At 40.9% G+C, this 26,500-nt stretch overlaps 3 protein-coding genes and 4 long non-coding RNA genes across 9 annotated transcripts; 3 read left to right on the top strand and 4 right to left on the bottom strand.

Annotated features, from left to right (window-relative positions):
• Window positions 1-3,753: 3,753 nt before the first annotated feature.
• On the top strand, window positions 3,754-9,925 carry rheb (Ras homolog, mTORC1 binding). The gene is made up of 9 exons (XM_049747487.2): window positions 3,754-3,958; window positions 4,601-4,672; window positions 6,628-6,695; window positions 6,779-6,861; window positions 6,926-6,982; window positions 7,061-7,108; window positions 7,183-7,264; window positions 7,420-7,508; window positions 9,687-9,925. The coding sequence occupies exons 1-9, from the start codon at window positions 3,907-3,909 to the stop codon at window positions 9,724-9,726; spliced, it is 591 nt and encodes a 196-aa protein (XP_049603444.1). The 5' UTR covers window positions 3,754-3,906; the 3' UTR covers window positions 9,727-9,925.
• A 912-nt stretch (window positions 9,926-10,837) lies between these two features.
• Window positions 10,838-16,710, bottom strand: LOC125985041 (uncharacterized). Of its 2 annotated transcripts, XR_007487203.2 has the most exons (7): window positions 16,550-16,710; window positions 16,397-16,470; window positions 16,277-16,312; window positions 16,042-16,149; window positions 15,169-15,758; window positions 14,475-14,562; window positions 13,344-13,358 (listed from the first exon to the last, which is right to left on the bottom strand). It is a non-coding gene; the product is annotated as an uncharacterized lncRNA (long non-coding RNA). The 2 variants fall into 2 exon arrangements; XR_007487204.2 differs by lacking the exons at window positions 13,344-13,358; window positions 14,475-14,562; window positions 15,169-15,758 and adding an exon at window positions 10,838-10,959 and having other exon boundaries at window positions 16,550-16,701.
• On the bottom strand, window positions 11,608-12,452 carry LOC137839623 (uncharacterized). The gene is made up of 2 exons (XR_011085638.1): window positions 11,762-12,452; window positions 11,608-11,682 (listed from the first exon to the last, which is right to left on the bottom strand). It is a non-coding gene; the product is annotated as an uncharacterized lncRNA (long non-coding RNA).
• LOC125985042 (uncharacterized) lies at window positions 12,736-13,738 on the top strand. Its single transcript, XR_007487205.2, has 5 exons — window positions 12,736-12,798; window positions 12,878-12,951; window positions 13,036-13,071; window positions 13,203-13,337; window positions 13,617-13,738. It is a non-coding gene; the product is annotated as an uncharacterized lncRNA (long non-coding RNA).
• Window positions 16,711-18,287: 1,577 nt separating the features above from the next.
• On the bottom strand, window positions 18,288-19,283 carry LOC137839624 (uncharacterized). The gene is made up of 4 exons (XR_011085639.1): window positions 19,130-19,283; window positions 18,979-19,032; window positions 18,785-18,901; window positions 18,288-18,662 (listed from the first exon to the last, which is right to left on the bottom strand). It is a non-coding gene; the product is annotated as an uncharacterized lncRNA (long non-coding RNA).
• Window positions 19,284-19,590: 307 nt separating this feature from the next.
• Window positions 19,591-22,459, bottom strand: LOC137839622 (CD59 glycoprotein-like). Of its 2 annotated transcripts, none has more exons than XM_068648676.1 (5): window positions 22,317-22,459; window positions 20,351-20,644; window positions 20,118-20,184; window positions 19,802-19,924; window positions 19,591-19,718 (listed from the first exon to the last, which is right to left on the bottom strand). In XM_068648676.1, the coding sequence occupies exons 3-5, from the start codon at window positions 20,164-20,166 to the stop codon at window positions 19,606-19,608; spliced, it is 285 nt and encodes a 94-aa protein (XP_068504777.1). In that variant the 5' UTR covers window positions 20,167-20,184; window positions 20,351-20,644; window positions 22,317-22,459; the 3' UTR covers window positions 19,591-19,605. The 2 variants fall into 2 exon arrangements, with proteins under 2 accessions (XP_068504777.1, XP_068504778.1); XM_068648677.1 differs by having other exon boundaries at window positions 20,351-20,590; window positions 22,317-22,450.
• On the top strand, window positions 22,329-25,523 carry pter (phosphotriesterase related). The gene is made up of 5 exons (XM_049747461.2): window positions 22,329-22,438; window positions 22,858-23,303; window positions 23,684-23,949; window positions 24,553-24,693; window positions 24,828-25,523. The coding sequence occupies exons 2-5, from the start codon at window positions 22,872-22,874 to the stop codon at window positions 25,036-25,038; spliced, it is 1,050 nt and encodes a 349-aa protein (XP_049603418.1). The 5' UTR covers window positions 22,329-22,438; window positions 22,858-22,871; the 3' UTR covers window positions 25,039-25,523.
• The last annotated feature ends 977 nt before the right edge of the window (window positions 25,524-26,500 follow it).

The following is a 26,500-nucleotide window of genomic DNA, read 5'->3' as shown; positions in this document are numbered from 1 at the left end:
CAGTATGGTACGGGATTTCCACCGTCTTAAAATGTATAGTGAAATTGGTTGATTAAAGTCTACATTAATTGTTAAAATTTTAATTTGAGATGTTTATTAAAAACCAGTATGGTTTGTTAAATCTTCAAATATAAACAGTGTTTGGTCTTGAAAAAATAAAAAACGGAGGCAATATTACGCTGTGCTTGACTAACTTTGAAGCCAGTTAGGGACAAGAGAGCCGAAACAAATGAGATAAGCATCCTCCATGTTCTTGGAATATTGTTCTGCCACCTTATCAGATAAGTGAAACTCCTGCAGCCTATTTTGTTATCCACTAATCTCGCTTCGGTCTGGCTAGCTATCTGTAGTTAGATATGTGGCCAGATACAAATGGCTAAACAAAGTGGGCCGACGTGATGAATGGACAATAACGACGCCCAGGGGAGCACGGGATCCAGGTTAACTCCAGCGTATCGAGATAACATCTGTAACATGCGCAGGGAAGCTAACTGGGCTCCAAAGTGGTTGAATCAAAGTTTGCTGAGGCAGCAGAAGAAGTGGAAGACAGTGTGGCTTGGATGGCAACAGGCGGGTGATGAAGCACCGTTGAGGAACCTAAATGAGTCCCACAGCCCTCCTGTACTGTTAGCACTACTGTACTGTTAGCATAGCAGTTTATTTTGCATTTGATTTCGCTAATGCTAATTTAATTGGTTGTAAATTGTCTTTGTTTACAAATGTTAGCAAGTTCACTTCAGTCCATTTGATTTTGCCAGTGCTAATTTCATTTGTCATAAATTGTCTTTGTTTATAAAAGTTAGCAAGTTCAGTTCAGTGAAGACTCTCATTAAAACTGTCAGAAAATAAATGCTGAAGATTTCGTGAACAACTTCGTTTCTCCACTAAGCCCTCCTACCATTGCCTGGTTCGAAAACTTTGAGTACATTCCAGTAAATTATCACAAATTTAGTGACTCTGCTACATAGCCGGGCAGCGGGGGTTAGCTGGCCGAGATTTACTAATGAGCTCTGAAGCAGCGGGATGGTACTGGGAGGATTCCTGCTTTGAAAACGGCAGCTGAGGCTCCGCATTAGATGTGCTGAGCCTGTACGTTGACAGTGGTTGGAACGAGGCCTTCAGTTTACGTCAGATGTGCTGGACCAAGCTATATTTCAACGGTCTCATTTCCATCCGTTCCGGTTTCACGGCGGATTATTGTTCTGGCGCGGCCGCTTCGTACAATGAGATGTGACAATGCTCCGTTCTGGAAAATGATGGCACTTGCCAGAGCGTTTCACTGCCATAAATGTTTCTCAACACGTTGATATGGTAATAACTGGACCTCCTACAGTCGCACCTTGTGAGAGAGCCTTTGCAGGCCTGCGTGAGTCCGGACACTAGCCAACTGTTCAAATCCAAACAACCTAAAAAAAATAAAAAATAGAGCTTTATTTAAAAAATAATAATTGTGTGTGTTCAAGGAAAACAGCAGTAGAGATCCTTTTACCAGCAGAGCACCGTGCACATGCTGAGACGTGAGCGCCTTCCTCTGAGTTAAATATGCAATTCTGTTTTCACAAGCGTGGGTCCAGGTGCCCGTCGGTGGCCCCGGTCCAGCTGGAGGATGTGGCCCATTTGCTTCGGCTGGCATGCTGGCTGGCATACTAACGGAGTGTGACAAGGCTCCAACTCCTGTCCACCAGAAAAGCATGACTACAGGATTACGCAAGACTGTCTTCCACTTTTGAGGGGGGATACATTTTAGGGGGGTTATTGGCGTTCTCAAAAATGATTCCAATTGGAACTACTAAAATGTGGAATCACACTACTACAGCGCAATAGTTATTTTGCTGATCTCTGAAAATGGAATGGAAAATGAAGATAGCAAATCATCAAGCGGAATTGCGAACCTCCAAAGAATTTAGTTTTGTCCACATGGAAATTTGCTTATGTTACCTAACAAAATGGAGAACAGCAAAAGGATTAGTTAAGCAAGTGGAGAGTCCGATTGCTTTTGGAGCAAGGTCCGATCTCATTTTTACCACAACAGGACCATGCTGACTTTTGTTTGGTGGTCTTAGATCAGTTTGTTTGGCCTTTAATTGTCTTAATCAGCCCATTCCGATTTAAACTTGTTAAAGGTTTTCAATGCAAAATCATCCTCATTTTCCGGCCATCTGTGTTGCAAAGAGCTTAATGTATTATTTCACCAAGACTAATTTTAAGCCTTTTTATGACAGTGAAACAATCTTGTCATACACCTGTTGCTAGTTCTGGGTAGGGGTATTAATTGTCGGGCCTGTGTCAGCACACGCTAATCCTTGGCCATTATTACCAGCGTGACCTATTTCTGCTCATCATTTTGTGGATGTGTGTGTGTGGGGAATGCGCTGTCGGTGCCCTCCAGCTTTCTCCACACACTCTCCCCTTTTTTTGATAGCCAATGTCATAGAGAACAAATGGCCTGCTGCTGACATGCTGATTTCTTCCCTCGTGTGCTGAGAAGCGTGTGTGCAGGTAAAACACTATGGCTTTAGGCGTTTTGGTAATTGAGTGCTATAGGGGGTCAGGAAAATGACTTTTGTAATTATTGAAAATTAGTATGAAGAACATTGGGTCTGTCTTGCAAGTAAATGTCAAAAGAGCAATGCCATCCTCTCACCACCTTTGCCTGGTATTCCACCATCTGCCCGTCGGGCTTAACCCACTAATTGTGGCCTCACTTCCTCCACCGTTGTCGCATGCCTGCGGCTTGCTTTTCCAAGCCACGGTTATATTAAGAAGCGCGTGTTTTAGTTGAACGGACGTCATGCTATCAGCTGAAATGATCAGTTTGTGTGTAACGGCCGCCTGATTGATGGTGCCTGAGGTTCCTGTGGTCCTGTGTGGAAGAGGCTTTGGCTGAGTTTGACTTCTTATTAGATAGTAACAAGGATGGAAGTAAACAGTAGTTAGGATGTGGGGTTGTCATGGAAATGTAAGAGGGATACAGTTTTTGGAAGAATGACTGGCGCTGAGTGGGTTGTATTTGAGATGTGTGATGCAAAGAGGACATCTACTGGCTATCTTCTGTCATGACAACAAGTGAACTATTTTAAGGGAGGGATGGATGCTCTTTGTAAAGTTGGTGCAAAAAAGCAAATCTATTTAACGAGTATTATAAGTACTACTTTTTAGATAGTACACTACCATGACAAGTGATAATAAAAGTAATCACACAAAATAATCACAAAATCCCTTTACGGATAATATTTCTTTAAAAAAAATCAACTTTACGACTATTCTTATATTAGCGTAAATAATTTAAAAGTATATAAATTTTACTAACCGTAAATGTATTTACTTATTAAGAGTTTGTAATTCAAATAAATATTTCGAATTATTTATATTGACTTTGAATTTGAAAGCTCTAATTGCTGTTGTTAAAAATACGATGATCATAATTGCGTTTTATTGCCAAAAAGAAAATTTCCACCGCCGCTCTACCTCTATTGATGACAGCAAGGGGTATTATAATGTCTACAATACAATACGCATGAATCGTGAATGAAAAAGTAAAACTATGTTAAGACAACGTCGTGACCGCAGAAGCATCCCTGCTTCCTGATCCCTCAAAATGTCACCGCGTCACGATGTCGGCGTCGACCAATTACAACCCCGACCCCAATTCTTATTGTATGACGAACAGCCACGTTGTCCAATCGTACACTTACAATCGCCCTTGGAGCACGCCTTCTTTCTGGATTTGGCCAATTGGGACGGCGCAGTAATTACTAATTCATTACAATACGAAGGGGAGTGACGCAGTTGCTGAAAACCAAAAGCTTCCCGCGTAAGACTTGAAAAAACCTCGAGATTCGGGTGCCATTCCGGTTGGAGGTTGCGGTCGTCCACGAGGACTCGATGCGATAACCAGAGCGAGACATGCCGCAGCCTAAGTCACGAAAGCTCGCCATCCTCGGATACCGATCCGTAGGTGAGAAGCGGTTACACGACGAGACTTGTCGCGGGGTTGTTCCTCCCCGCGAAAAGGATGCATGCTCCGGCCGGTGCTAGGATGTAGCGGGCCCTGGGTACTCACAGCATCCCTCCCTACACCAGGTGAAGGCGTCCCCGGCACCAGGCCTCCGCCTTAAAAGCAAAACGGTCAAGATTTTTGGCATACTTTCGCCGTCAAACGACAAAAGCACACACCCCTCCGGCTTACGCTAATGCGCGACGAGCGGATGGATTCGACGCATGACTGACTGGTCATGTCACTGCGAGCTGGCGCAGTTGAAAAATTAAGGGGAGCGTGATGGATGCTTGACGCTTCCGTTAATAGTGTCTTTTTTTACTTCCATAATCCTGCCATAGACAATGCTACATGAACTCATCAGCAGTGAGAACCAAATGTTCTAAGGGTTAAGCGTTAATGTGTTTATATAACCATAAATTGTGATGCCAATAAACGGGACAGGCGAAAAGTAGGTAAACGCTTGAAAGAATATGTTCTTGGTTACATTTACACTTATTGTTGTTGTATAACACAAGGTAATACATTCCACTCACCGAGGGTGTGAATAATTCTATGACGATGCAAAACCATATCAACCATATGCGTTTTCTTCTTTTACAGGAAAGTCTTCTTTGACCATTCAGTTTGTCGAGGGCCAGTTTGTCGACTCCTATGACCCCACAATAGAAAACAGTAAGTATGTGATAAAGATAATGACAATGTCAATTTTGTGGTCCTAATTACCATCAGAAATGTATTCGTTGTCAATTTGCATAGGGGAACACAAATGCAATTGTTTCTCACAATTTAAAGTAGTTCCCGGACGTCGTAGTACTCTGTGACACGCCTTCATGAAAATACTCCAACGATCCTGAAATACTAAATGCTTTATACCAGGGGTCACCAACCTTTGTTAAACCGAGAGCTACTTCCTGGGTACTCATTAAGGCAAAGAGCTACCAGTCTGACACACACTTCTGAAATAGCCAATTTGCTCAATTTGGCTTTCACTATGTGTTGTTATTGTCATTTCCAGTTCACATGTAAGTGTGATTTTAACAAGAATAGTTAAAATACAGTCAAACCTTGGTTTTTGACCAAATCCGTTCCAGAAGGCGGTTCGAGAAGCGAATCGGTCGAATTCCGAAGTCCTGATGTACTTTCCAAATTTTAAGCGGACCTAAAGTGCGCAGGGAGCTTAATTTGGTCCGATCGCGGAACCGCAGCGCGGCGGGCGCTCACTGTTGCATTGCTTTAAGAGCATCTTTGTGTTTTAGGATGGCTTTACTGCTCCCACTTGCTTTCTTTGGAGGCATGATTAGGGGTTAAGACAATCCTCAAAGTAACGAAAATACAATAACAACGGAGTCAGTCGGCATCCGGGCCGCGCGATCGGGTTTTCTCGGGTCCTCCCGGCTCATCTCGCAAGGTTCGACCTCCGAATTTTTTGTTTGAATTCTGATTTGTTCGAGAACCAGGACGTTCGAAAACCGAGGTTTGACTGTAAAATAAATAGATGCAGCTCACTGACAAGTGCCGCTATTTGAGCTAATTTTAGAACAGTCCTGCGGGCGACTCATGCAGTCCTCACGGGCGACCTGGTGCCCGGGGGCACCGTGTTGGTGACTCCTGCTTTATACACTGATTTGACTCTGGCTGAACTTAGTCCATTTTGGGGAAGTGGTGCGGTCTCACCACGAACCCACTCCAATAGCGTCGCCAAGTAAGACTGTTGTTATCCACATCGACGGAAAAAAAATGCAAAGTGCATGCAAGTTCCCACAAAGCTAGGCATTTTCTTTGTCAAATCAACAGTTCATCACAAGCCGCTGAGTTACAGTTTGAATATTCTCCCTTTCATTTCTGGGTTCTCCACCTTTTAGTCCTAAAAAGTATATTCAATATTATTAATAAAGTATATTTAATGTTACATACTATTTTAGGTCACTATTAGATGATGCACATTCTTTGTTATACCACTAGAGGGAGCGTGCGTACGACTATTCCGCCACACAGAATCACTGCTCTGTATTGTCCATATGGATGAATGCCTTTTTGTCCTGCGATAGGCTGGCAACCAGACCAGGGTGTACCGTCGTGCCTCTTGAATAATGTCAGCTGGGATAAGCCCTAGGATGGAATTGATCAATTTAAAAGGATCAGTGGATGTGGTGAAATCAGCAGACACATCACTGAACACAAATTCGCCTAATACTGCAGTCACTTGAAAATGGTGGCCCTTCACCTAGCTAAAGATTGACGTGGTTATTTGCACTTGATGAATGAACAAGTAGTCTATTTGCATTCCGGCCATTCAGAGTGCAGTTTCCATAATAGGACGATATCGTCAGCAATGTCTGTCAAATCTCCAACAGTCCAGCATATGCTTCAAAGACTCCATTGATTCCACAGCCCAAAGTTTTCCTGAAGGCCTCATCATTTTTTACCAATCCTGGCAAGCACGTGGTATGCCTCTATAAATAACTAGGAAGCAGTTACTGTAAAAGCCAAGTGTCAGCGTTCTCCACAGGCACAATATCGACCCGTCCATGCACCCGGTGAACCCACTCGTGATGGATCCAGTCCAAAGCGGAAGTAAAAATGTTCCACCGTCTCATACGTTTTTCTTTTTCTTCTCCTGCTTGCAGCGTTTACTAAGATGATCACGATAAATGGACAAGAATATCATCTCCAGCTGGTGGACACGGCAGGACAGGTAGTACTCTTTCCATACATGCATCAGAATGCTGAGAAAAATAAATATACACATCTCTTCTATCTATCTATCTATCTATTCAGGATGAATATTCCATCTTCCCTCAGACGTACTCCATAGATATAAATGGCTACATCCTAGTCTATTCTGTGACATCCAATAAAAGGTGTGCTTTTACTTTCGTTAACAGTGGAGAACATGGCGGCAAAATGACCTATTTTTTCTTGCAGCTTTGAAGTGGTCCAAGTGATTCATGAAAAACTGCTGGACATGGTGGGGAAAGTTCAGTGAGTAGCACGTCATCGGCTTGTTCCGGAGCCCAAAACGGTATCAAAACGTGTCACTTTACTTCCCCCGCGCCACAGAGTTCCCATCATGCTCGTTGGAAACAAAAACGATCTGCACATGGAGAGGTACGTCATCAAATGATTTGCCGTGAATGGAAACAGGCGTACCTAATATTGTGGCCCTGATTTTGATGTTCTAGAGTAATCAGCTGCGAAGAGGGGAAAGCATTAGCAGACTCTTGGAACGCTGCCTTCATGGAATCCTCGGCCAAAGATAACCAGGTACCCGGTGGTGACGTGGCTCATTTTTGGAGACCTCGCCAGTTGTTGTAGGAGCTTGGGGATGATGAACAAAAAATATTCCCAAAGATGTTTTATCTCACGGTTGGAAGTATTGTAGTACGGGAGAGACATGGAGTGTGCGGCTGTGTGTGCAGACGGCCGTGGAGGTTTTCCGCCGGATGATCTTGGAGGCAGAGAAAATGGACGGCGGCGCACAGCCTGGCAAGACGTCCTGCTCCATCATGTAGGGTGTCAGCCACAACCGATGTGACTACACATGTATCAGGGATGAGAATTTTCCGTGTTTTTTTTTCCGTCGAAAGTATCATTTTCGTGAATCGTGTAAATCCGTTGAGATTTACATATATGTATCCATATACATATATATGTGTATATATATATATATATATATATATATATATATATATATATATACATACATACATACATACATACATACATACATATATATATACATATAGTATATATATATACATACATACATATATATATACATATAGTATATACTATATATGGGGGCGTTAAGCGGCGGGCCAGCTGGCCGGGCAACGTTAGCCTCGGCGACTCGCGAGCACTCGCCCGGCATCTTTTGGCACATCTCAAGGCAAAATGAGTAAAGCTGTGAGTTCGGAAATTGTCTTGCCTTTGTAAGCGACAACATCCGCCTTATTTTCGGCAGCATTTTGGCGCTACTTTCGTCCCATCATTTCCACTTGTTAACTTAACTTACGTGGAGAACTACTGTTTTTACACCGCCACAATATGAATTTGTGATTGGGTTTTCGTTAATTGTAAACGAGTTATTTAGTAAGATAGGGCCTGCTCAGCAAAAGTTTTCGCCAGCATGAGCATCGTGCCAGGGAAATAGACAAGCCGAACGGGCTTAAGAACTGCTCACAAAGGTACGTTTTTACTTTTACAAGCATGTGGGTTTAGAAAGTAACATGATGTTACATGTAAGCTAATGTTACGCTATTGTCATGATATTGTTAAAGAATAAATCTTCAATAATATATATACACGTGTGTGTGTGTGTGTGTGTGTGTGTATATATATACAGATACACACACACACACCAGTCGGCCCCCAGTTGGTCCCCCAGAGCTCCGGCTACTTTTCAGTGTTTTTTCACATTTGCCATTCTCATCCCTGATATATAGACGCGCACATGCACAGATAAACAAGAATACAGGTGAGGCAACTGCACTGCACTAGGATATCCCGTTTTACTTGAAGGCTAGTTAACGCCACTTCTCCACCGCGCCGGGTCCTGAATATTCTCCATGGCTCCGGAACCCGTTGTTTATCAGTATTGTTATCCATGTTTTTCGCAAGGCAAGGTAAGGCAAGGCAGATTTATTTATATAGCGCATTTCACACACAAGGCAACGCAATGTGCTTTACATAAGAAGGATTAAAAAACAAAGAACATAGAGCATAAAAAAGGGGAAAAAATACAGAATGCTTACAATATCAAGAAAAAGAAAAATATATGTATATACATATATATATATATATATACACATATATACATACATATATATATACTATATACCGTAATTTTCGGACTAAAAGTCGCCCCGGAATATAGGTCGCATTAGCCATAAAATGCACAATGACGTGAAAAAAAAACATATATAAGTCGCTCCGGAGCATAAGTCGCATTTTGGGGGGAAATTTATTCGACGAAATCCAACACCAAGAACAGACATGAACGAGCAACAACAGGCTAAACGATAGGTATGCTAACGTGACAAACACAAACGAAGAGCTGAGAACGGGCCTGATGTAACATTCAGAGTTATCCGTAGAGTGGGACCGGGCGTGCATAAAAGCCATAATCGTTTTTCAAACGTTCTGTGTCACTCCAAATCCTTAAATCCTTCAAACTCTTCGTCCTCCGTGTCCCTTAGAAACAAAGCCGCTAATGATGCCGGTAGTACGTGGGGCCCTTCGTCATCTTCGTCATCCCGTGATCAATCTGTCCTTTTTGTAAACAACCGCCACGTCGCGCTGTTGACGTCACTTGAAATTAAAATTACAGTAATCCCTTGCTACATCGCGGTTCGTTTATCGTGGTTTCACTTTTTTTTTTTTTTTTTGGAAAAGTTTTGAAAAAAAAACACATCTAAGTCGCTCCTTATTATAAGTCGCCCCCTCACCCAAACTATGAAAAGAACTGCGACTTATAGTCTGAAAATTACGGTATATATGTACATATATACATAAATAAATAAAATTAAAAGGGGAGGATTTTAATTTAAGAATACGCTGCAGTAAACAGTAACGTTTTTAGCCCTGATTTAAAGGAGCTAACAGTTTGAGCAGACCTCAGCTCTATGGGAAATTTGTTCCACAGGTGAGGAGCATAATAACTGAATGCTGCTTCTCCTTGCTTAAGGTGTGCTTGTTGTGGAAGCGGGACGAGTGGCGCTCTTTAATTTCATCACAAATCATGGATCAAAACAAGCCTTTTCCCCAACATATGTTCATTTTGTTCGTTTCCATATAGCAGTTAGTGTCAGACAAATAGTAGTAGACAAACATACAGAAAATGTCATCCGTTTTTTAAAGTTGAAAATGTTGTACAAATGTTTTGGATTGTACTCATTAAAACCAAAAGTGGTTATGTTAAAAGCACTTGTCTGCTGTTTCTTTTCCTTTTTTTTTATAGGCTTGAAATCGTTACCTTTTCATTTCCAAAATGGCAGTCAAAGGTTATTTTTTGGGGGTGTTTACAAAAGGGAAATTAGTAATATTTAAATAAATTGAAGTAAAAGGAGCAGAACAGTACGATATGATAATTCTAAAAGAAAATAAGTGTATTTGGTGATGATCAAAATTATAACATAATATCCAAGTAGGCAATAAACACACCAATTTATCTACAAAAAAACAAAACTTAATTAAAAATATTAGAACATAATAAATTGTTCTCTTAAATTATTTTGCTTGTACAAATCATCAGTTAAAATATATCAAAGCAAACATAAATCGTCCACATACACACACAATGACCTAATCTAAAGGCCCAATCAATGTTACCAATAGCCGGCAATCACTCAACAGCAATATACACAAATGTTGCTGACTAGATCGATGCTTGCGTACGTAGAAGCCTAAAACAAATGGCTCATTCACCCAAGGACAAATATAAACAAATGTACCTTACTTTCAATGAGGCGCTTTTACGTCGGTCGTCCAGACAGCAAGGACGGACGGGTGAGTTGTTTTAACATCAGGTATTGATCAGGTGATATCGAGCTGATGCCTGCCATATTTCAAGGTATTGGGTACTCATGAAGGTAGTTGATACCAGCTGCTGATACTTTAGGCAAAAAAATCCTTCTTGTCAGTGGTTTACACTGCGACAGTTTAACATGTCAGCACATCTATAAAAACAGATCCCGCTTTCAAAAATCTCAATCTTAAAACCCAAAGTGACGCCGCTATTGCAGTTCAAAATTGAAATCCCTCGTTGTGATATTTAGTGGATGACAGGTCTTCACACATTCATTCTTGTGTCACACCACCACCGCCAACAAAAATGACTTGCTTGATAACATTTCTTTATTTTTTGTCTTTTTAATGCTTTGCAAACTAACTAAAATACATGGAGGCTCGAGGAATCTTGAAGCATTCAGACTTGATGCACTCCCGCCGCTTTGGCGCACCTGTCGGAGGAAGTAAAATAATTTCAGATTCAAGACTAAACTTCTGATTCTTCTTTCTGGAGATTCGGTTGGAATTCTCTTGAGATTTTGGACTTTTAATTTGAAAGTCATTGTTTTATTGCACGGAAATCCTTCATAATTGTAACATGCGTGGCAAGTGTGAGTTTTTAGCGTAGAATTTGCAAAAACATTGAATGACATTACAGTGAATTTTTGCAAAAACTATTCATTGTATTGTATTTACATTTATTCCGAGTACCAGGCATAAAAGAAGAATACTGACTGAGGTATGGCTGCTTCTTGGGGCTAATCATTTAGCTGTCTGCCCAGGTGTTGGCTGGGGTTCACAAACCAGTTATAAGGTGGCTCAATGATGGGATGTCTTGAATCAGGTGAGCCTGAAAAACGATGAATTAAAAATAAAATCATCATCAAATGAACGCCAGCAACATTGACAAACAATACTGTTGATTTTTTAAAATATATACGTATATACTGTGACAGATAACAGCAAGAACAAATTAATTACCAGGAAGGCCAAACGGCGCCATCTCAATGGCTGCGCCTGAAAACGAATGAATTAATCTCATCATCAAATGAACAGCAGCCACATTGATAAACAATACTGTTGATTTTGAGAGATACTCACTGATTGTGAAGAGCAGGAAAATGCTCAAAACCAAAATCACCAACTTCATTGTGCTGCCGTTCAACACGAGTTGCCTGTGACGGACAACACTTGCTTCACAACAGCACAAATACTTGCAAATATAGCCAAAAAGGAGCCGGCGCGTCGACCTACCTGCTTTACTTGGAGGTTTCGCTTTGCGTGATTCAAAGACATCAATGTGTTGTCGGTCATTTTATTTATAGCAGCTTCTATTGACTTATCATGTTTAAACATTATCGTCAACTTTGTCACATGAGAGATTTTAATTAAAAAAAAGACTTGTGCACATTATCTTTTCAAATATTTTTTCATCTTTTTAGGAAGTATGTAGTGCTACGGCCCACGCCCCAGCAGCACTAATGACAAACTGTGGGAACCTCAAACATTTCTTGCCCATCCCTGACTAAAAAGTTCTTTGAAGTTGTCGTTTTCACGAATAATGAATTTATATTTTTGGAAAATAAAAACACATATTTGATAAGACGCTTGAGGACAAAGGGTGTGTGCCTCTTTCAAGTGGCATTTTAGAAAATTGGAAAGCGGACAATGAATATTTAAACATGATAAGTCAATAAGAGCTGCTATTAAAAAAAATAAGTCTCTTATAACACATCCATATTGGCACAAACTGAGACCAGTCATGTAGACGTACTTTCCTCCGTTTTATTTTTCATAAGTGTGGCTTGAATCTGATGCATGTGTAATCCAAATGTTCTTTATAACGGGTGACATATTCATATATAAGGCGCTCTGCATTATAAGGCGCACTGTGTTTTTTGGAGTACATTGTAATTTTTTTATGTGCGCCTTATAGTGCGGAAAACACTGTCGGTTTGTGGGGTCGCTAGAGAATGTCCATGGCTACCACATTGGGATGCTTGAGGCAGTTGGCAGACTAGAATAAAGATCTGGCAAGAACACACAATGCGGTAACATTTAAAATTTGCTTTTGAATTAAGAATTCTAATTATGTAGAAATAATTATCTGGATGGATGACAAATACATATTTGACCAGACTGTGTGAGGACAAGGGGTGGGGCGCATCGCTCATGTGACAAAATAGACGATAATGTTTAAACATAAGTCAATAAAAGCTGCTATAAATAAAAAAAACGACAACACATTGATGTCTTTGAATTACACAAAGTGAAACCTCCAAGTAAACAAGGTAGGTAGATGCGCCAGCTCATTTTTGGCTATTTTTACAAGTATTTGTGCTGTTGTAAAGCAAGTGTTCTCCATCACAGGTAACTCATGTTGAACGGCGGCACAATGAAGTTTGTGATTTTGGCTTTAAGCATTTTCCTGCTCTTCACAATCAGTGAGTATCTCTCAAAATCAACAGTATTGTTTAACAATGTGGCTGCTGTTCATTTGATGATGATATTAATTCATTCGTTTTCAGGCGCAGCCATTGAGATGGCGGCGGTTGGCCTTCCTGGTAATTAATTTGTTCTTGCTGTTATCTGTCACAGTATATACGTATATATTTTAAAAAATCAACAGTATTGTTTGTCAATGTTGCTGGCGTTCATTTGATGATGAATTTGTTTTTAATTCATTGTTTTTCAGGCTCACCTGACGTAAGGAGCCAACATTTGATCGTTGAGACGGCTTATAGCGGGTTTGTGCGGCCCGACCATCCCGGCATGGGCGCACCCCTCACGCTCAACTAAATGATTAGCTCCAAGAAGCAGCCATACTGCAGTCAGTATTCTTCTTTTATATCTGGTTCTCATAATAAATGTAAATACAACACAATGAATTTTTGGTAAAAATTCACTGTAATGTCATTTAATATTTTTGCAAATTCTTCACTAAAAACTAACACTTGCCACGCATGTTACTCAGATGAAGCATTTTAGTGCAACAAAACAATGACTTTCAAATTAAAAGTCCAAAATCTCAAATGAATTCCAACCAAAACTCCAGAAAGAAGAATCAAAAGTTTAGTCTTGAATCTGAAACTCTTACTTTCTCCGACAGGTGCGCCAAAGCGGCGGGAGTGCATCAAGTCTGAATGCTTCAAGACTCCTCAAGCCTCCATGTATTTTAGTTAGTTTGCAAAGCATCAAAAAGACAAAAAATAAAGAAATGTTATCAAGCAAGTCATTTTTGAAGAGTAAGAGTAAATATATACAACATCCGTCAGGAAATGAGTGGAGCAGGTCTACCAAATTCAGCTTGGACCAGGGTTTATTGGGGGAAAAGGTAGGGGGACCAACCAACAGAACCGGCAAACTAACATAACTTCCTAACAAAACCGACAACTGGACTCACCGACAGATCGGGGAACAGAAACGGAACTGACCGACAAAGACGTGAGACAAAAAGACATCAAACGTGAAGACGTCAACGATCCGACAGGGGAGTGAGGGGCAGACGGGACTTAAATACAGGACAGGTAACAAGAGGCAGGTGACTGTGGTTACATCGATTGAGGTAACATAGGAGGGGAGGGGCAACGATGGTAACAGACATAATAAAGCAACCGGGGCCGAGTCGTGACAACATCCACGCAAGACGTTTATGAACCTTTATTGTAGTTTTATACACTTATTGTTTTTTAAATAATTTTTGTATTTTTAAACACTTTGTAAAATAAAGAATGTTAATGAAAATCAGTTTGACTTTAAAATGTTTACTAAAGTGTTTAAGAATACAAAAAACATTTAAAAGTACAATATATTGTTTAAAAATACAATAAAATGCAATGAAGTTCATAAAAGTCTTTTATGGATATTATAACGAAATATTTTCGCTTCGTCGCGGATTTTCACCTATCGCGGGTGGTCCTGGAACCAATTATCCGCGACAAACGAGGGATTAATGTATATGTATAACCGTGAGTGGTTGCCTGCTGTGGGCGAACAGCGTCGGAGATCCGTCGATCGTCTTCCTCGTGGACCACGCCATTCCATAGAGGTGCAAGCTAGCAAGAAAGCGTAGCATGAGGCGAAGAACATGAACGTTAGCTTGAGCCACCCGACAGCCGCCGCTCGTCTCACGAGCGCAATCGCGTAAATCAGGGCGCCGTCGTAAACTTTGTAGAATACGGTGTCGCAACAATCACAGCAACAAAAAACTGCAATGTTAAAAAAAAAAAAACATACTGGAGTAGAATTTCTTTTTAGCAGTGGATTTAAATATTTATTTGTGTTGTTTATTTATTATTTATTCATCGCTCTTATTTCTTCATTGTTTGTGCCTTCGTTTTATTTTCTTGTGTCGTTTACTTGTATGTACATTGTGAACTATGGAATAGTGGGAACGTAATTTCGATCTCTTTGTGTGTCTTGGCATGTGAGGAAATTGACAATAAAGCGGACTTTGACTTTTGAAATGCTTCCTTACATTTACGCATATGCTATTCAATACCATCTCTCAATAGTCAACTTTGTAACATTATCGCTATTTAATATGGTTTAACTTTTAAAACGTTTGAAATATTTTCTCTTTAAGAAAATATATGATGAATGATAGGGATGGGTGAGTTGTTTAAACATCGGTTATCGAGCAGGTGATAGCGAGCTGATACCTGCCTTATTTCTGTCACGGATCCAAATGGAGCAGGGCGACCAAATGCAGCTTGGACCAGGGTTTATTGGAGAACTCAAAGACGGACTCGGCAAACTGACATGACTTCACCAAATAAGTTGCCTGACTGACCGGGACGTGAGACAAGAAAACAACAGGAAACGGAGACATCAAGACATAATGACGACGACGACGACAAGACAATGAATGTAGTTGATACCAGCTGCTGATACTTTAGGCAAAAAAATCCTTCTTGTCCGTGGTTTACACTGCGACAGTTTAACATGTCAGCACATGTACCTATGAGTCATAAAAAAGGTCCCGCTTTCAAAAATCTCAATCTTGAAACCCAAACTCACGCAAACGTTATCGCAGTTCAAAATTGAAATCTCTCGTCGTGATATTTTGTGGATGACAGGTCTTCACACATTCGTTCTTGTGTCACACCAACACCGCCAACAAAAATGACTTGCTTTATAACATTTCTTTATTTTTTGTCTTTTTGATGCTTTGCAAACTAACTAAAGAACATGGAGGCACCAGTAGTCTTGAAGCATTCAGACTTGATGCACTCCCGCCGCTTTGGCGCACCTGTCGGAGAAAGTAAAAGAGTTTCAGATTCAAGACTAAACTTCCGATTTTTCTTTCTGGAGATTTGGTTGGAATTCACTTGAGATTTTGGACTTTTAATTTGAAAGTTATTGTTTTATTGCATGGAAATGCTTTCTAATTGTAAAATGCGTGGCAAGTGTTAGTTTTTAGCGTAGAATCTTCAAAAATATTAAATGGCATTACAGTGAATTTTTACAAAAAGTATTAATTGGGTTGTATTTACATTTGTTATGAGAACCAGACATAAAAGTAGAATACTGACTGCAGTATGGCTGCTTCTTGGGGCTAATCATTTAGTTGATTATGAGGGCGCCCAAGCGTTCGCTGGTCTGCACAAAAAAAGGGTCCGAGCTCCTCGCGTCAGGTGAGCCTGAAAAACAATGAATTAAAAATAAAATTATCATCAAATGAACGCCAGCAACATTGACAAACAATACCGTTGATTTTTTAAAATATATACGTATATACTGTGACAGATAACAGCAAGAACAAATTACCAGGAGGGCCAACCGCCGCCATCTCAACGGCTGCGCCTGAAAACGAATGAATTAATATCATCATCAAATGAACAGCAGCCACATTGATAAACAATACTGTTGATTTTGAGAGATACTCACTGATTGTGAAGAGCAGGAAAATGCTCAAAGCCAAAATCAAAAACTTCATTGTGCCGCCGTTCAACACGAGTTGCCTGTGACGGACAACACTTGCTTCACAACAGCACAAATACTTGCAAATATAGCCAAAAACGAGCCGGCGCGTCGACCTACCTGCTTTACTTGGAGGTTTCGCTTTGTGTGATTCAAAGACATCAATGTGTTGTCGGTCATTTTATTTATACCAGCTTTTATTGACTTATGTTTAAACATTATAATCTATTTTGTCACATGAGAGATGCACCCCACCTCTTGTCCTCTCACAGTCTGGTCAAATATGTATTTGTCATCCATCCAGATAATTATTACCAAGTAATTAGAATTCTAAATTCAAAAGCAGATTTTAAATGTTACCGCATCGTGTGTTCTTGCCAGATCTTTATTCTAGTCTGCCAACTGCCTCACGCATGCCAACGTGGTAGCCCGGCCAAGGTGGTCATGGACACTCGCTATGTCATGGATCGGAATGGAGAAGGGCGACAAAATGCAGCTTGGATCAGGGTTTATTGGTGAACTCAAAGAAAGACTATCAGAGACTCGACTAGGGACAACACGAACTGAACAAAAAGACAAGATAAAGACAGGAACGACGACGAGAGACGAGACGCGAGACGAGACCAATCCGACGGGTGTGACACGCAGACAGGACTTATATACACGACAGGTAACGAGAGGCAAGTGACTGTGATTAGGACATAGATTGGGAGTAGACACAGGAAGGGAGGGGCGAGCACACAGACACAGACACTCGAGCGACCCCGCAAACCGGGGGTGGCTACAGAGTCAAAAGTACCGTGTTTTCCGCACTATAAGGCGCACGTAAAAAAATTACAATTTACTCAAAAACACACAGTCCGCTTTCCAATTTTCTAAAATGCCACTTGAAAGAGGCACACACCCTTTGTCCTCAAGGAAAAAGACAACTTCAAAGAACTTTTTAGTCAGGGATGGGCAAGAAATGTTTGAGGTTCCCACAGTTTGTCATTAGTGCTGCTGGGGCATGGGCCGTAGCACTACATACTTCCTAAAAAGATAAAAAAATATTTGAAAAGATAATGTGCACAAGTCTTTTTTTTATTAAAATAAGCACATCATTTTTGAAGAGTAAGAGTAAATATATACAACATCTGTCAGAAAATGAGTGGAGCAGGTCTACCAAATTCAGCTTGGACCAGGGTTTATTGGGGGAAAAGGTAGGGGGACAAACCAACAGAACCGGCAAACTAACATAACTTCCTAACAAAACCGACAACAGGACTCACCGACAGATCGGGGAACAGAAACGGAACTGATTGACAAAGACGTGAGACAAAAAGACATCAAACGTGAAGACGTCAACGATCCGACAGGGGAGTGAGGGGCAGACGGGACTTAAATACAGGACAGGTAACAAGAGGCAGGTGACTGTGGTTACATTGATTGAGGTAACACAGGAGGGGAGGGGCGACGCCAACACAAACCATGGTAACATAAAGACACAATACAGCAACCGGGGACAGGTCGTGACATTTGATTTCTCCAATTCGGCATCCTTGAGTTGTTTGGACTGCATAAGTCTCTCCGAATAATAAAGATGGCGGATTGGCGAAACCGTTTGGCCGCACCCATGACCTTATTGGCAGTGCAGACTGTGGTTTAATAGTTAAAAATACGTCATAGAAAATGGATCAAATATAGTAAGAAAGTACAAAATATCCCCCAAACTGATTAGAAAAGTAACTCTGCAGCACTTGGGGGTATTAGAATAAAGTATTTCATAATCCTTGGAGACTCCAGGTGCACAATAAAATGTATATGAACGCTAAAAAAGTTGATTTTGCATAATATGGCATAAGAAATGTTCTCTCTCAAGTATTAGCATGAATTTTATTGTTTGCAGCATTATATATTAACCTCTCACACAGATCAATTCAATAAGTCAGAAAGGCAGTTTTTTATTCATTTGATTTTCAAGGAGTCATTCAGATGATTTTTGAGGATGGGAGTTCAAGCAAAACATGGTTATGCGGATTCTTTCTTTGGTGGTTCCCGTGACCTGATAAAACTAAACTGAGCAAAATATGTAACATTTCAAGAATGAATAGCCTCTGTTGATATGTGGAAAGTGATTCCGCTCGCTACGGGACGGTGTTGCAAAAGTCTGTTGAGCAGCACTCTGTGACAAAGTCAGGATTCCTTCGAAACCACGAGCATCGAATGTTTTCCATGCAATCCTGCAGTGTGGCAACTGACAAAGAAATGAAAACAACAACGAATTAATACCAACTCTGGCACACTCGGAAATTAAAAACAATATATTTGTTATTTTTTGGGCCACAGCTTGGACTGCGTGATATTAATGACACTTACGATCCTTGTATGTGGCGAATCCACAATATCCTTCATCGTCATCACAAAGCTTCTCAGTGACAGAACACGGTTCCCCCGCTGGTCCAGGCTCACAATAATGGCATCTCAGAGCTTCCCCTGACGAAAGAAAGCGCAAATCAACCCTTGGGCATTTTCGAGCTTTTTCTCCAAAAGATGGAGACACACTCACCAACCGTAAAGAGCAAGGCAACGCTTAAAGCCAGGAGTAGAAGCTTCATTGTGTTCTTCTGTGAGAAAGAAAACATCAGATTTGACACAAGTTTCAATACAATCGAATTGAAATAGTTGCCTAACACAATCTTGCAAAAGTAAATTCAAAGGTACCTTTGCCGTCTGTCTCTTTGACTTCTGCCGCAGTCAGTGATACCAGGTGGTTGGCATTTGTTCTTTTAGGCTTGCTCAGCACTCATATTTACATAGATCTTTTTCCAAATATTAGTTTAGATTAATTAGATCATGATGACTTCAAAGGTTAGGTGGGGAAACAAACACATTTTTAAAAAAAACAAGGGCAAAAAATGACATATCCCCTGGAGGAGAGTCCTTTGGGTTAATTGAAAATACAAATAATTATTTTTCTCAGAATTAATTCAAACTCAAGTTCAGCATAATGGAACATTTTGCCAAAAACAACACCCCTTTGATCCATTGAGGAAATCGTCATTGTGGGTCCCGATGATAAAACAAATAATCTATTCCCCCGGAGGAGTTCCTTTGCTGGGAAAGTTCTGGTTCTTCACAGAACTAACCACAGAATCATAATAACAGAACACGTTGCAAAAAAATGACAAATTGCTTGTTTATTCGTCAAATGTGTTGCACAGGTCGCTTTCGCAGCACTTTATCTTGATGAAACTGTTCCTCTGGAGCATCTGGCAGTCAGACAAGGCCATGCACTTCTGGTATTGGCCAACTGGACGAATGAAAAATGGGAGACATTTTTCAAATTTGAATGGAAAACAGGAACTAAGTGCCTAGTGAAAGAATAAATCTCACATGGCGATGTTTGGAACTTGGCGGCGGCGCAGCTATCTTTCTCAGGTTTGCATGCCTCCACTGTGAGCTCGCAGTTCTCGCCGGCTTGTCTTGGCACGCAACGATGGCAGATGAGCGCTTCGCCTGGCAAAAAAAACAAAAAACAAAAAACACAATAATTACTGAAGCATAATGCAACTTTGAAATGAGGGCTAGGGAGGCTAACTTAAAGTGGACATATTGGGCCTAACATGGTACACCAGACGTTCCTCGCAGACCTTCACAATAATAAATAACAATTGACGTTTGTTCAGTGGAGAATGAGTAGCAGTCTCACCTGCGGCTAACAGCAGCATGATGCTTAAAGCTAACGCTAGCGACTTCATGTTAACGTTCAGCGTAGCCTGTAAGACAACAAGATGATGCAAGTTACATATTGACAGCAGGAGACCTTTTCAAATCTCTTCTAGAAAAGGGTTGCTATTTGTAGCGCCCATTTATATATATTAAAAACAAGTCAAATCAAAGTATTTGATGTCAAAAAACAACACGCCTCTAAAGTTTACATACCTCGCAGACTTGTTGGTCTCTGGCGGAAAAAGCAATGCCCTCGCTGACGTGAGGTCTCTTTTTATAGCCGCATGTATTTGCTCGGCCAATCTGTCCGTCCACAGTTGTGTGCACTCCACCAGGGTTCAGGGGTCATTACTGGCGAATTGCCTTTAAGCAAGATGCGTCCGCCCATGTGTACCGGCATACTTGAGCAAATATGCATTTGTCAGACACTCATGACGATATAGTTTGCTCATTCTGTCCAGACACAAAGGACACGCTGATGTTGGTCAAAGTCTCGGCAAGGTTGACCTACAGACAGTTACAAAAGCATTTTTGGTCACATTTGTCACGATAGTGAACACTTCCTGTAGTGTCGAGCAAACATTTGTGCACAATAGAGGCCATTCTAAAGTATTCAGAAAATAAAACCTAAATAGAGCTCAAACAAACGCATCATCATAACCCTTAAAAATAAACAGTTTACAGATTATTTGATTTTGAAAAAGTGCACTTGGACTGCAATGTGCCACTTTGCTGCTATATATAACTGTCCCATTCTCACTGAACTTGGCGGGTAAGCGGTACTTTGGCGCCCTCTACTGGCAATCTACCAATAAGCGCAATAATGAAAAACAAATACAAAATATATGCTTTACATCAGAAGGTGGCGCCAGAGTACTAATAAAACGACAAACCTTACGTAATACACTGAAAAAAGTTTTCGATATTTTGTCAAGTGATTGCATGAAATAAATCCACTTTTAGTAGACTATGCATCTACTTAAAAATGTATTTGGATCCGGACAATTTAGTTTTGTGCAAAATTGTTTTATAAATTCAACACACCATTTTCTAATTGTATGTATCACTGCAACGCCCCAAAATATAGTAAGTTTATGTATATATAAAAATAGGGATGAGTTGAAGAGCAATAATTAGAATTTAATTTTATTCTTAATTTTTGATTAGATACTTTATGTTATACATAAAGATTATTTGCTGGAAGCATTGTTGTTCTAGTGGCTTTTTTCCCCAGATTTTGGTATTAGAAACTGCGAAGCTCCTTTTAACTCATTTGTGATAAAGGGTGATTAAAATACAACTAAATTAAATTCTAAGGTCCAGACAACCAATGCGCAATATGCAATGATGTACTACATGTAAGGTAAACTGTTCTAATATAACCACGAACTGCAGACAATGGTTTCTCCGAGGTAGTTCATTGTGGATATTGTTAGTGGGGGGTTATTCATCCCTCTCGAAGAGACTGTCCCGGCCGGCGGTGATATGTGCCTGATATATGGCGGCCGTGCAGACAGACAAATGAGTGTCACTCTGCTTTTTGTCACTAATGAGGAACCCTGCGGCGACACCATAGTCACAGTGTATGAGTATCATGCTGCTCATCTAACACATGAACTTTGCCTATTCTATTTTTCATTAGTTTAGTGTGTGTGTGTGTGTGGGGCAGCATAAATCTAAAATCATTACCAATCCCACTTTTTATAGTATTATCTATCTACACATGGTGACTAGTTGGAGCTGTGTACGAGGCAGATGGTCTCCAACAGGAGCATTGATCACAGGGCCGACCTATGATCAGTCAGCATTGCACATGCTTGATAGCCAAGCAGATGACCAGACTAAGGGATAACGTGACGTGCCTAATACTGTTTGGTTGCAACAAGAAGGCCAAGAAAATGTCTCTCCATCCAGTCATTTCCAATAAAGCTTAGACTGATTACGGCAGCAGCTCAAAGACAGCATTTAAAGTTAACACATTTCTAATGTTCAAATCCAGCATCAGCATCATTGTCATCATCATTTCCATCATCATCATATACTATCGATAGTCATCACGATCATCATTTTCATCATCGTTATAAAGTGTCATAAGATTTTTTTGCGTAATTCTTCTCGCAAAAATTATGATAGAATACAATAGAATAGAATTCATACTGTACTTATATTGAGCGCTTACTTGTTGACCGTCGTAAAATCTCGCGATGACTCCGCCTCCTTCCGTTCCTCACTCAAGCTGCCGTCGGACCCATTGCAATCTTGCAGGTTGTCTATCCAAGTCGACAGAATTGCAGATTAAAGGTCAGCATTTTTTTCCTCACACCTTAAACACATTTTTATGGAACTTAACGATGCGTTGCAACGCCAGCGCCCCTTTAGTGGTTTTGGCCGATATTATACAACTTGTTAGGGCGCAGCCTCCCTGAAATAGACAAGCAGCAGCCCCGATTTAGATCGTTAAGTCCCCACATCCGGGCAATTGTCATTTCAAAATAATAGCGCCTTACTAATTTTCTAGCTTCCGTTATCAGCTTGTTATTTATTAGTTGTAACAAAGGTGCCTAAGTGAAGTTCGGAGGCAAGTTTAAGTAATTTCATATTCTGGAGTCCAAAGGTTTTCGGTCTGTTGAGCATGTCTGCTCCCCTGTCATTCATCACTTGCATTGTCTGGCACCCTGTCAAACATTAACACAATCTTGTTTTGCATGCACTCCATTCAGTTTGACGAGCTGTCATGGCCGAGCTGAGCGGAAAGGTCCAGACCGTCTTGGGTCTGCTGGACCCAGACCAGTTGGGCCGCACCATGACCCACGAGCACCTGACCATGACCTTTGAGTGCTGCTACGTACCCCCGCCACCAGAGTACCGCCAAACAGCCGAGAACCCCTTCCAGATGCGCCACGGGCACTGGCTGAGGCAGAACCCGTACAGCTGCCACGAGAACCTGCTCCTGTGCCAGGAGACGGAGGCTGTGCGTGATGAGCTGCTGGCCTACAAGAAGGCGGGCGGCGGGAGCGTGGTGGAGAACACCACCACGGGCATTGACCGGGATCTGCCCACCCTCAGGAGGCTGGCCAAGGAAACCGGGGTCAACATCGTGGCGGGGGCCGGCTACTATGTGGACTGCACGCACTCGGACGATACGAGGAAAATGAGTGTGGAGAAGGTGCGCACAAAAAATAGTGGGAAAAAAATGGGTGTAAAAATCCCAAATTTTCATATGTTGTATAGGAACAAAGAGTAAACATCACAAAAACAATACAGAAACATAAAGCAAAATATACAATAATATATGAAAAATAACACAAATAGAGGGAAAAAAATTCTCAAATAATAGGAAAAAATTGACTGAAACAAAGTAAGAAAGTACAAAAAAAGATGCACAAATATTTGACCAAAATACACTTTTCAAACATCCTCATCTTTATCACATTCCTTTTTTCCTCAATCTGTTTATTGTGTCATATGTATTCATTTATAATAACGCTCAATATTTTCCAGAATTGTTTCGTTTGTTTCTGAGGCTAATTGCGCTTTCCTTACCAGCTGACGGACATCATCATAGGCGAGGTCCTCCACGGTGCCGACGGGACGGACATCCGCTGCGGCGTGATCGGTGAGATCGGCACCGGCTGGCCCATCACGGACAGCGAGAGGAAGGTGCTGCGGGCGGCGGCCCATGCCCAAGCCCAGCTCGGCTGCCCGGTCATCATCCATCCCGGCCGCAACGCCGCCGCTCCGACCGAGGTCGTCCGCATTCTTCAGGAAGCAGGGGGCGACATCGGCAAGACGGTCATGTCGCATCTGGACAGGTGAGGAGCATGCTGTAGCTAATAATGTCATACAAGTGATTAAATAATTATTTGGTGAAGCATCATGAGATTATTTTTCACAAGATTATGCCCATTTTCTTTTTTTTAAACTTTTTTTCTCAAAGAGTACATATTGTGGAATTGCATGCAAAATAAATGAGGCGGAACAAAATAGGCTTTTTAACTGTGCAAAAAAAAATTGCAAAATTGTGGAACTTATTATTATTATTAAAGTTTATTTTTAGAAAATATTCAGTTTTATCTGAGTAATTAACATCATCAAAAAAATCTGAAAAAATATACACAATTGTTTCATCTTTTGTCAGAAATATACAATTTAGATTTTGAAAAGACTTTCTCTTTAAATTTGACATTTTTCCCCTCCAAATATATCTTATTCTTTGAAGCAATTTTCAATTGAGAATTGTATTAACACTGCTGGCAATGCATGTAACCCCTCAAGCTAATTCCTCCGCTGCAATTGAGTTTTACAACTTGTACTTTGAACCGACTGTGAAGTTAATCATTCCACAATTCACCTTTGCTACAATGGCTCCAGATTTATTTATGTATTTATTTAATCTCATGTTTATGTCGTTGCAGGACCATCTTCAGCTACTCTGAACTTCTGGATTTCGCCGAGAACGGGAGTTACCTGGAATACGACCTCTTTGGATTGGAGACTCTTAACTACGTCTTCAACCGGGACGTGGACATGCCCAGTGACAGCCAGAGAATCAACGCGTCAGTACACTAGTGAACCTTCGCTTGTTAAAAAAATAACGACAGTATATATTTTACATGATCTGAGACACTCGAGAACTTTAGTGTGTCATTGTTTTTTTCCCCTCCTTTTCTTCTTCTTCCTGCATGTTCAGCTTGGCCTTCCTGGTGAAAGAAGGCTACGAGGACAAGATCGTGATCGCGCACGACATCCACACCAAGGACCGCCTGTGCAAGTACGGCGGCCACGGCTACTCACACATCCTGCTCAACATTGTGCCCAAGATGCTGACGCGGGGCATCTCGCAGACGCAGGTAAACAAGATTCTGGTAGATAACCCCAAACGCTGGCTCACCTTCAAATGAAGAATGGCAAGAAGCAGGCCGGCAGTTTTTTTTTTTTTTTCATTTGTTTAATGAAGCCATAATGATTTTCTTTTTCATCGTGGGATGACGAGCCAACAGTGAGATGTAATGTGACAGTAATGAAATAATTTGGGCCTTCGATCAATCACGGGATGCAATTTTGTCTCTTGTAATGAAGATGATCATGATGAAATTAAGCACTGTAAGTAGCCCACAGTGATTTATTTGCTGGACACATTTGGATTCCAAGAGCATTTTGAGTTGTTGAATAGATTAATCGCACATTATTAACATTTTTAAATCGGAAAAAATAGGCAATTTTCCTGATGTATTTCTTTTTTTAAATACATTGTATCAGTAAAAACATCACAATCATGACATGAAACTTTTTAAATTCTTTTAATTTGTATTCATCCATTATACATATTCTATTTTGATCAAAATAAAATAAAAACATTGACATAGCAATACAAGTATTTAGCAAGTAGTAGTCAGTTCTTGTTTTTTTCGCATTTAGTCTATATTGCTGGGATCCCCGTATCGCCGGAACGATCACTTTTAAGGAAAGCAATAAAAAATAAAATAAAATTGTTTCGCCATTCCCAGAGCATCGTCAAAGAGAGTTAGCCATTTTCAACATGCTGTAAAACAAGTTGTAAAAACAATATACTCACTTGGGACTGTCCAATAGTATTATTTTGCTTAAAAAAAAAAAAAATCTAACCAATTTTGGACATATGGACTTCAGTCTGACACCAGACATTTCTTATATCTTCATTAAACTTCAAGTGGGTATGACAAGTGAACACCTTGAGGCAGACAAGCATGTTTTGCTTATTTGAAGGATTGCTGGCGATACCATACAACCCTTTTCTTAAGTTATTTCCACGCAAGTTTCATTCATATACACTATCACAAAATATGTACAAATTTAGTCCACAGAGACTCACATAAATTTATTTCTTATTGGGATTACATACATCGACTATAATTGGCCGTCAGCTTTCATTCACTAGCAGCCATGTGTAAACTCCAAACAAACCCGTTCCAGTCCATGTCACAAAAGCACACGCGTGTTAGCATAGCTGCCGCTTCCTAACGAGCACGCCGCTCATCAGTATGCCGCGGCCGCCGTCATGTCACGGCAGCGGCAAACGAGTCGGCCCCCTCGACGGCGCGTCTAACGGGAGGGCCCAGATGAAGGACGCGCTCTCCTCTCTCGTCTGGGAACAGGTGGCTTCACAGGGGGACTTCATGCCATGATCAATGGCCGCCGCGGTCGGGGCCAAACTTTTGATGAATCTTGCGGGAGGATTAAAACTGTAAATTATATATAATATTCATATTTGGGAGGGAGGGAGTGGTGTCGGGGAGGGGGTTGACAGCGGGTGGATCGATGGCGTGTCACCGGGGGGGTCAAGGACATGCTGCTGTCATGTGCGCTGACGAACCGTTTGGCCAG

This window comes from Syngnathus scovelli, chromosome 17 (assembly GCF_024217435.2).
Source record: "Syngnathus scovelli strain Florida chromosome 17, RoL_Ssco_1.2, whole genome shotgun sequence".
Lineage (NCBI taxonomy): Eukaryota > Metazoa > Chordata > Actinopteri > Syngnathiformes > Syngnathidae > Syngnathus > Syngnathus scovelli.
The sequence above is the reverse complement of the archived record's forward strand: the minus strand, read 5'-3'. Positions and strand labels throughout refer to the sequence as shown.